The following is a 10,531-nucleotide window of genomic DNA, read 5'->3' on the forward strand; positions in this document are numbered from 1 at the left end:
GGCGCATGGCAGTGGAGAGCCCAGCCCACGCCATGTTTGTTGGGTCAACGCTGAGTCCAGCATCAAACGCTGCATCTTTGCCACATTGTGCTGCTCTCCTGCGGGGCAGCTGGGTAACCTCCCGCCAAGCCCAGTAGGTTGAGCAGACCTCTGTTGTGCTGCTGGACCCTGGTGCCACCTGCTTGGCTACCGTCCCCCTTCTGTTCATGCAGCGCTTACCCACCATTCTCCCTGCTGGAACAACCCCTCTGCACATCGCCCACGGCACACACAGTGTAACAGAGCGGTTGACAGAGCCCTGGCTCCTGGGGGAGAAGACGACTCCCCAGCCCCTCTGCATTCCAGAGCCTTTGGCCCTTCAGGGTTAAAATCTCAGAAAGCCTGAAGTATCTGGGAGGGAAAAGAGAAGTTCTATAAAAAGAATGCTTAAAAACACAAGTTACAGGGGGAAAAAAAACACCAGAGGAGCAAAGTGCAGCTGCAGTTCGGGTTCCAGTTCCCAGGTGATGTCAGGCTTGGAGCCCATCCAGCCTCAGCCCCTCAGAGACGGTCGTTGTGGGTTCAGCCCTGAGTGTTTTTCCTTCCTGAGACTCGGGGACACCTTCCTGTCTCAGAGAAAGCAGCCAGGAGCCGTTCCAAGGGTGTCCGAGATCAGGAAGAGGGCGAGGGCAAGGGAGGCAGGCAGAGAGAGCGGCATCTCCGGGCAGCCCCGAGCTGGGATGAAAAGAACACGCCCGGGGTTTGGGAGGAAGAGACTATTATGGGCCTCCACAGAAAGCATACTCGGCCAGATCCCCTTTCCACTGCAAACCAGCATGGGCCTGGTTTAACCCCTTCCTTGCTGGACTCCCCTGCACCAGTGGAACGTGGCAGCGGTCTTTGCACTACCGGAGTTAGCCGTCCCTAGCACGTACACAGCGCTTGCCATGTTAGCAGCACTGGGAGGGGCGTGTGCCTTGGCGTGCACAGGAGCCGTGCACTAGCAATACTAGTGCTGTTGGGATCCACACTCCCAGCACTGGAGCCAGCGAGCAGCCAAGCAGCAACGCCCCTAGCTGGGGTGCGTAGTAGCACACCCAGCAGCGCCGCTGGGACGCGAACTCCCAGGCTACAGTCAGTAGCTGTGACTCCTCTAAGAAGCCGCGATACCGGCTCTGGGCTTGGCCATGAACTGCAGGCCTTGGTCCTTCCGAGGAAAACGATATCTTCCTTTAACTGTCTAGCTATGGCTGTTTAGAGAACACAAGCCCCCCCCCCCGCCTCCCTGGCCCCCCAATAAACCCAAGGCCAGGGATTCTGTGTCCCAGAAATGTTTAGAGAATCTCACGGCTGTTTATTGGGGTCTGGTACAGATTAGATACGCTGAGAACAAGCCTCTCCCCACCCACCCTATCCCTGACGGGGACTTGCTCTCACAGCTGTGCCGGGCTGTCACTACATAAATCAAACCCTGGGGGAAGGGAGCTGGGAGGGAGACGTCTCTGGGGAGCAGGCAGCCAGGAGGGTGCTGCCTCTGGACCAGCCCAAGCCGCCCCCCGCCCCCCGGCTCTAGGAGATGGAGGCAGGGAAGGGGATGCTGCCATTTCTCCTGCTCTCCCTGGCATTGCACCTCAGGTGGGCTTTGAGGGGGCAAAGGTGCAGCTGCAGTGGCAGAGGTTATCGGGGAGGGAAAATGCATGAGCCAGAGTGAGTGAGACATTGGCATGGCAGGACTATGTGTATGAACTGGGGGGGATCTCCCCAGCCCCCCGCCCCCTGGGTGTGTACAGGGAGGAAATGCCTTCCTCGTCCCAATGGTGAGAGAAAGGGGTCTGGCCATTCTAAGGTGAATGGGGCTCAGTGCCTGGGGCCTTCCTCACACTGCTTTGCCTGTGGACCCCTGAGGAACTGCTGTCTCCTGGCATCCCTTTAGCTCCAGCTCTCGTCGATCATCCCCAGCTGACCAGCATCTGTCCGACTGGAGAGACCTTGCATCTCTCTGGCTGGGGACTGAGCTGGGCTGGAGGATCCCAGAGCTCAGAGCTGTCCCTGGTGAGGGAACCCTTGAAGTGTCTGTTCTATAAAAGGGAATCCTATGGGCTTGGGAAGCGACTCCCAGGCTGCCCTACTCCACAGCTGTGTCCGACAGCAAATGAGTCACGAGCTCCCTGGACTCAGTGAGTTACCCCCGTATCTTCGTACCTTTCCCAGGATCCTCCTTCCTCCCTGAGCCGGGGCCATCAGCACTAACCGAAGCCCGTGTGACATGCCGATTCCTGGCAGCACATCGAATGACTCCTGTAGTACCAGGGTCTCTGCATTACCACAGCCAGCCGCAGACACACTGCAGACCAGACCAGGTTGGGCCATTAAGGCACCCGATCAAGACCTCCAGAGCAGAAGCAAAATGCCCTTGGGGGAAGCCAAGCCAGTCTGCTGTCAGCCCCCTCAACAGAGAGACTCCCAGCCCTCCACCTCCGACTGGAGCTGTGTGTCCTGAGCATAACTGAGGGGGAAACAATGAAAAAAGAGCCACCAAATGATCAAAAAAATAACTTTTATTTTCAAACCTGCTGAATATGAAAAAAAAACAACCAGTGACCATGGAGACCTGCAATAATCTTAACTCTCATAAAGCTCTGTATCGACACTGACCATTGAACGATATTTTACACGCTTGCCCTTGCCCGCTCCTCTGTCCTGCAGCCACTGGGCCAACATCCCCTTCCAGGGGTCAGTGAGCCTTGCTGCCCCCGGGCTCCCGCTGGCCGCGAGGGACAGGCACAGTGGATGGCAGAGGAGCGGTCGCTCTCTCTCTCTCTCTCTTATTTGCATCTAGAGCATCGTCCTGCCTTTCAGTCCAAGTCGGTGCAGCCCCAGCCCCCTGTGTCTCTGTGTAGTCCTTTGAGTGTGGGTTCATCTCACACAGGCTTTCCTTTCCTTGAGCTCCAGGGGTCCCTTGCTCCTTCCCCCACCCTGGGCTGGAATATCAAGCTTATGTGTTCTGGGGTTCGGCCACCTGGCCTGGCTCCTCAGGCAGATGCTCCCGCAGCTCGGGCTCATCTCCGCGGCACCCGCATTGGGTTCACCCCTCGCGCCTTCAGGCAGTTGCCCGCAAGCTCCCTCCGGCTGCCCTGCAAGAAAGGAAGGGGAAAGCTGGAGACACGATGCCCACACCGCATTCCTGTGACCCCAGACAGCTGGACTGTGCCCTGAGCCACTGTTCTAGCAGGAGGCAGAGAAAAGCCCAGAGACTGTTGCATCTCGGGGTGGGGGTAGAGACGCTCAGGGGAATAGGAAAATCCTCCCGCAGAGTTTGCTGTGGGCTGTGGTAGCTGGTGTCGCTGCCTTGCTAGCTCTTCATAGGAGCACGATGGACCAGAGCAGGAAGTCCTCACTCATTTCTACCTGACTTTGCTGGGGACTTTGCCTGACGAAAACCCTAGTAATGCGCTCAGGGGACAGCACAGTCCTGGTGGGATCCACCCCTTTCTCAGAGCTCCTTCCACTCCTCTGGGCTCTTGCAACAGACCGAGCTGGGCAGCCATGGCCCCACAGCGTGTTTTGGAGGAGGGGTGCTACACCACACTCCATCCGGGATGGCTGTGCGACCGTCCCACGTGACTCTGCTAACAAGGCCCGTGCTACCATCACTCAGGGAGGGGCCTCCTTTGGGGCTATTCCACCACTGGGAACAGGTTGTGCCTCTCCATAGCTCAGCTGGGGCAGTCACGGGGAGCCCAGGCCAGAGGGGTGCGTTCCCACCTCCCTGGAATGGGGTGTGTGTGTGTGGTTGCAAAGGAAGGGCGTGGTGGAAAGTCCATCCCCCAAGCACTAAAGCCCTGAGAGTGACGGCTGGACTCAAGGCTCCAGCCATGTCGTCTTGTCACGTTTCCAGGCTCCAGAGGGAGGTCTGGCTGCAATGCGGTGCTGTGACTTTCGTAGTACTCTGCCTTGTGATTGGACGAGAGAAGGGCAGGTGGCAGAATGGCCAAATAGCCAGGGCAGGGAACACAGGGAGGATGGATTTGCAAGTTCTGTAACTGAGACGAAGGGGTGGGTCTGAGAGATGGGCACGGGCCAGGAGACCGTGCTGGAGCTGGCATGCTGACATCTCGCCTGTTCTTGGGATGGCCAGGAGGACGGGATCCGGTGTGATGGGTGCCCAGGGATTAGCTATCAAGGTCAATGTGACATCTAAGCTCTAGAGGTGGAAGCTTACGAAGCACAGTTCTCTCTCCCCACTCCCAGCGCCCCCTGAGTCATGATGAGTCCCTACTTTGGAAAGTGAGGAAATTCCCGGTCTCTTTCCTGGGGACCCACCGGCTAGGAATTTAGCTCTTAAATCCTTTTGGAGTTACGTTTATTCCCTCGTCTCTTGAAGTGAAGCCCCTGGGGGGGAACCGACCTGGGACTGACCCTCGAGTACTGGGATTGGGGAGGGTTATCCTGGCTGGTACGCCTCAGAGCAGGCTGCAGGAGAGAGAGCCACTGGCCAGGAAAACAGCTGCTTGAGAGCCTCCCCTCACAAGGGAGCCCGGAGCACGTCACAAGCCACCCCGCAGCCTAGGGCGGCAGGAGGGGACACTTTGGCTAAGGAACAAACTTCTGCTCTGCTGGAAAGCACCATGGGATCTTCCCATCTGACTGTGCCTCTGCCCCAGGCCCCCAGGGAGCCACTGCAACCCCCCATGGCATCCCCACTGCCCATTTAGAGAGGCCTGGAATCTCTGGGGACAATGACCCCAGAGCGGCTCCTGCCCTCCCAGAGGAGCTCTTTGCACTAACCAAAATGAGGTGTCCTGCTCTGCCACCCCTAGCTTGGGGCTCGCAGGTGCTCTGTGTTCCTTAGCCTGTCTCAGGAGTGTGAGACTGTGGGGCAGGGCCTGCGACAGGGAGAGGTCCCAGCAGGTACCGTGAGCAGATGCCAATGCCCCTGGACTGAACGTCCACCCACCACGCCATGCAGAGAGGGACCTGGGTTGGCTCTAGGCAGGGGCCTTGCCCTCAAGGAATCCTGATTACCATGGTAACACATGATCTACCCTGGGGTCCCTGTGTGCTGTGGGAATCGGCTAGGAGATGTGACACCAGGCCCTGCCCTCTCCTGTGCAGGGCATTTGGTGCCCGTTACATTGAGGCCGATCCCCTCTGCGAGGCTCAAGACAGTGCGGACGGTGTTGTACTGTACCAGCTTCTCCCACCCCAACTACTCTGTAGCCCCAGCCCCAGGCCCAACCTGTGCACCTCTGCCGGGCCCTGCAGCTCTCCCGGCTCGGCCAGCCCTGCCCCGATCCTGCTCTGTAGTAGCCCTCCTTTTGGGGCAGGGCCCCTCAAAGCTCTGCTGATGCAGCCTCCCTGTGCCCCTCAGCCGCCCTCGTGTGTCGGAGGCACTTTGCGATGCAGAGACCTGATCCTGACCGACACGGCTAGCGAGAGGCAGCAGTGAAGTCCTGTGGCTAGGGCCCTGGGGAATCCGACGGCCTGGGCGCTAGTCCCAGTTTTCCCAGTGACCTGCTGAACAAGTCCCTTCCTCTCGCCGCCTCTTTGCTGTGGGAAAGCAACCCCAACTGCTGCAGATGCTTGTTTCCCCATTTAGAGACCGTTGCCCTTGTTCCCACAGGCTGGTGTGCAGGCCCTGCTGCAACTGTCCGTGCCAGAGCTCGCGGATCAGCTCTCGGAGCACTACAATCTCCTTCCTTAGGACTCAGAGCAGCGGGAGGAAATGCAGATAGGGAGGAAGCTTCCTGACGGGGGAGGTCTATCTGGCTATAGAAGTGGTGGAAGCTCCATTGCTTGGGACGTTTAAAGCTAGGCTTGCCCCGGCACTAGTAAATGTTCTGTGGGGAACAATCCTGCCTTGGGAGGGAGAGATGGTCCTAAAGATGGCTTCCATCGATAGCTGACTACTTCTCTCCGTCCCGCCCCCGTCCTGCCAGCCGAGCAAGGGGCTGAGAGGGCTTTTTGGTTATCGTCTCGGGCTGCTGAGATCTGGTCTCCCTCTTTCCCATGCCTGAGTCCTTGGGCCACTGAGAACAGCTGCAGACCAGAGCACCGACAAGGGTGCCGGCCTGGGTCTGCCATTCAGGTACAGGCCCAAATGTTGGGGGTGCACAGTGCACGGGCAGGTGGGAAGTGGCCTCTCTTGAGCATCTGTTGCGTTTTTGAAACCCATCAGCTCAAATACTTCAATAGCAGAGAGAGGAGAGATGGACAAGGAGATGGGGGAAGAGACGGGGGGGGAGGTGGGAAATAAAGGGAGAGAAACTGGAACGGGGGACAAATCTCAGTGAGGATTGTGGGTGTGAGAGTGCCCGGCCAGTGTGTAGCTCACGAGGAGCTTGCTGCAGCCAGTGGAGTCACACCGGGGGAAAGCTGGGATAAGTAGGAGGAGGCTCCAGCCCTGTACCCTCCTGGCCTGAAGAACGGTTTGATGTGCAGAAGGGCTGTCTGACCTGGAGACGACATGCAGGGATGGGGCAGTGTATGAGCGCTGGGGTCAGCGTGTGCATGCCGGGCAGTGTGCGGAGGGTAATCGAGTCAGGGGCAGCTCTAGCCGCCCCAAGCATGGCAGGCAGGCTGCCTTTGGCGGCATGCCTGCTGGAGGTCCCAGGTCCCGCGGATTCGGCGGCATGCCTGTGGGAGGTCTGCTGGTCCCGCAGTTTTGGCGTACCCGCCGCCGAATTGCCGCCGAATCCGTGGGACCGGCGGACCTCCCACCGCAGGCAAGCCGCTGAAGGCTGCCTGACTTCCGCCCTCGCAGGGACCGGCAGGGCGCCCCCCGCGGCTTGCTGCCCCAGGCACGTGCTTGGAGCGCTGGTGCCTGGAGCCGCCGCTGAATCGAGTGCACCCAGAGAGCTTGCCCAGATGAGCTTTGCATTTAGGGACTCCGGACTCCCAGTCCTGACCCAGCACCAGCTCAAACCACACGACAGCCTTCCCAGGAGACAGTCTACAGAAGGTGGAGACAATGAAGCGGCTCTGTGTTTCTCTCCTCTCCTTCTGCACCATTCAGGACAGAGCTGCAGCAGGGACCAGATCCTGAGGGCCTGACCTCAGTGAACTCCCTCTGATTTCTGGGAGCTGGGACTGAGTGGAAACTACAGGTTAGGCCCAAGATTTCCGTCTCTTTTGAATTCATCTCCTCCTGCTCTTTATTCCCCATGTTATGCCAACATCCTATTTGTGACCTCACAGCTGACTGCCGTGGCGAAGGTTATGATGTCACAGGCAGAAGATTATGATTAGGGGCCTACCAAATTCATGGCCATGAAAAATGCATCACAGACTGTGAAATCCGGTCTCCCCCTGTGAAATCTGGTCTTTTGTGTGCTTTTACCCTATACTATACAGATTTCACAGGGGGGGGGGGAGACCAATGTTTCTCAAATTGGGGGTCCTGACCCAAAAGGGAGTTGGGTCACAGGGGAGGTCACAAGGTTATTTTAGGGGGGTCGTGGTATTGCCACCCTTACTTCTGCGCTGACTTCAGAACTGGGTGGCCGGAGAACGGCGGCTGTTGGCTGGGCGCCCAGCTCTGAAGGCAGCGCCCCGTCAGCAGCAGCGCAGAAGTAAGGGTGGCAATACCATCCCATGCTACCCCTACTTCTGCGCTGTTCCCTTCAGAGCTGGGCGGCCAGACAGTGGCGGCTGCTGACTGAGGGCCCAGCTCTGCAGGCAGCAGTGCAGAGGTAAGGGTGGCAATACCATACCAGGCCATCCTTACGCCTGTGCTGCTGCTGGTGGTGGCGCTGCCTTCCGAGCTGGGATCCCGGCCAGCAGCAGCCGCCGCTTTCCAGCTGCCCAGCTCTGAAGGCAGCGCCACCAGCAGCAGCAGTGCAGAAGTAAGGGTAGCAGTACTGCAACCCCCCTACAATAACCTTGTGACCCCCCCACAAGTCCTTTTTGGGTCAGGACCCCTACAATGACAACACCATGAAATTTCAGATTTAAATAGCAGAAATCATGAAAGTTATGATTTTTAAAATCCCATGACCGTGAAATTGACCAAAATGGACCGTGAATTTGGTAGGGCCCTAGTTATGATATTAGTGGAGGAAGGTAAAGCCCGAACATGCATAGCCAGGAACAAACATTTGGGAAGTATCTAGATCTGCCTTTCCAAAGGTGTTAGCTCCCTTGAGCTAAATGGCAATGGGGTAACTCCAGGTGAAAAAGTACCTAGAACGTGAGCGGCGGTGAAATTAGGCCCTGCAAGCAATCACCCCCACAGCCTGGGGCGAGGGGGCAGCTGGGAATCGAGCTGCAGCCAGACTCAATACTGGCATCTCTATTTTATTCCTACAGAGGGCTGGTCCGACCCCAGGGCCCAGACACTCTCAGGCTCTGAAGGAGGTTCAATATAACGCATCCACAGTTTGGTCTCAGGCCTGGCTCTACCTTAAATCAAACCAAGCACATGGAAACTAGAACAAGTTACATGATACTGGCACAGAAGGCGTCTGCAGGAGGCCTCGCCCAGGAGGGGCCAGTGCTTCTTTAGAGTCTCTCTGCTCTGCCTCTTTGCCCAGGGGCAGGAGTTCAGCGTTTCCATGAAGAGTGAGACAGCCAAGGAGTCCAGGGAAAGCTGAGACGCCCCCTAATACAACCACCGGAGCAGGTGTGCTGTGCAAGGCAGGGGCTTGTAGAAAAGGCAGGTGGAAGACAGTGAGAACACGTCCAATGAAGAGCCCTACATTCTCTTGACTATGCATTTAAACTGGCGTTAATGGGACAGCTAGTGCATGTTACGTGAAACGCTCAGTGTTCAGGAGCTATTTAGTAAGTTGGATCTGCCTGCGGAGGCAGCCTGGCCCTGCAGCCGTTAGGCCTAAGACGGGGCTCAGGAGTAGGTCCCAATCCTCAGTGACGCGCTGTGTGTGAGCTAGGATGAATCACTGCACCCCTCCAGGCCTCAGTTTCCCCATTTGTAAAAGGGCACTAATGAGATTTGCTCACTGTTGAGACCTTCAGCTGAAAGGCACGACACAAGCCCAGATAGCCGGGGCGTTATTTCATTGGGCCAGGCGTTGCTCTCCCAGGCACCCTTGTGAATCTGGAGTGCCACGGAGCTGAGCTCTGGATTTACCCGGAGTGCAGAGTTTGGCCCGGGGACTTGCGCAGGAGCTGTGTGCGTGTAGCGAAGGGAGGAATTTGGCCGAAAGCAGCTACATCTCAGTGAACCCCTGCACGCCCCAACCCGCACAAGTATCCTGCTCAGTCTGAACTACAGCCTGTCCTGATTCCAGACAGTCTGTGCCAGCTGTCACCTCTTCCCCTTCGCCCTTCATATCCTCCTGCCACTCGACCATGCACTCCCCACGGAGTCCCACTGACACCTCTGCTTGCATTCATCCCCATACCTAAAACCCAGCACCCTCCCCTCCCACACGCACCCCAGCGACATCCCTCTATACCTAGGTAGGGCCTTTGCCAGTCCAAATGCAGAGCTCCCTTCCCAGCCTCCCTTCTCAAAGGGATCCTGTTTGCCAGTGGCTGGCTGAGCAGGGGCAGCACCGCCCAGCTGGGAGGATGGACTTACCCCTTTCCTCTGGTTGCTGAGGCAGAAAGTGCAGATGCTGCGGGGCTGTTTGTTGTCCAGCTCCCCCTTGGAGCCATAGATGGCACTGAAGCAGGGCTGCCCGTCCTCGCAGCCCTCTCCGAGCAGCAGCACGTTGGCCAGGTGGGAGATGTAGCTAGAGGCCAGGCGGAGGGTCTCGATCTTGGACAGCTTCCTATCCATGGGCTCGGTGGGGATGAGGGTCCGCAGGGCTGTGAAGGCTGTGTTGACGCTCTGCGTCCGGTCCCTCTCCCGGGCGTTAGCTGCCTGCCTCTGCTTCACCATCACCACCTGGCCTGGCTTCCTGGCCACCTTCCTCCTGGTCTCCAGGTCCTCGTAGCAGCCGTAGGACTGGTCCGAGGCGTCGCTCTCGCTCCGGTTCTCTTCGTCCTCGGAGAGCATACTGAGGTCTGGGTACAGCATGTGAGCTGCCACGGGTCTCAGCATGGTGAACGCCATGGTGGGGTTTGCCCCCAGACCCAGGGCCCCTCTGCTCTCTGGGAGCCTTCAGCAGCAAGACACCTCTGTGCGCTCCAGGCTGGAAGGGCTCCGAGAGGCAGCCTGGCTCCTCGCTGGAGCACCAGGGACTCACTCCAGAGGCTCACCCTTGTGGCGCTCAAGGGCTTGCAATGCGCGGACACAAGCAGGAAGCCCTCCCCACCCCCGCTGCAGGTCCTGACGTCTTCCCAGCTGTTGCTCCAGCTTCTCCCCTTCCGTGTCGGAGAGGGTGGTACAGTTTGCTCTAGTGGGATTCACAAGAATCTCTCTATATAAGTCCTGGGAGGGGCTAGGAACTAGGAGCAGATTCCTGGCCAGCCAATGGGGCTGCCTTGGACTTTTCCATCCAGCCAACAGGACTGTGGTGCTCTCCCAGCCCCCGGAATTTAAAGCCAGCAGACACTGCTTGTATTCGGTACTTTACAAGGATCAGGATGGGGGCCCTTTGTGGTGCGCAGACACCTTGCAAACAGAACCCTGCCGGGGCGGCAGACG

General features: G+C 58.1%; 1 protein-coding gene across 1 annotated transcript; it reads right to left on the bottom strand.

Annotated features, from left to right (window-relative positions):
* Positions 1-3,038: 3,038 nt before the first annotated feature.
* On the bottom strand, positions 3,039-9,997 carry TCF15 (transcription factor 15). Its single transcript, XM_065414857.1, has 2 exons — positions 9,521-9,997; positions 3,039-3,113 (listed from the first exon to the last, which is right to left on the bottom strand). The coding sequence occupies exons 1-2, from the start codon at positions 9,995-9,997 to the stop codon at positions 3,039-3,041; spliced, it is 552 nt and encodes a 183-aa protein (XP_065270929.1).
* Positions 9,998-10,531: the final 534 nt, after the last annotated feature.

Source organism: Emys orbicularis, chromosome 12, assembly GCF_028017835.1.
Source record: "Emys orbicularis isolate rEmyOrb1 chromosome 12, rEmyOrb1.hap1, whole genome shotgun sequence".
In the NCBI taxonomy this organism is placed as follows: Eukaryota; Metazoa; Chordata; order Testudines; family Emydidae; genus Emys; species Emys orbicularis.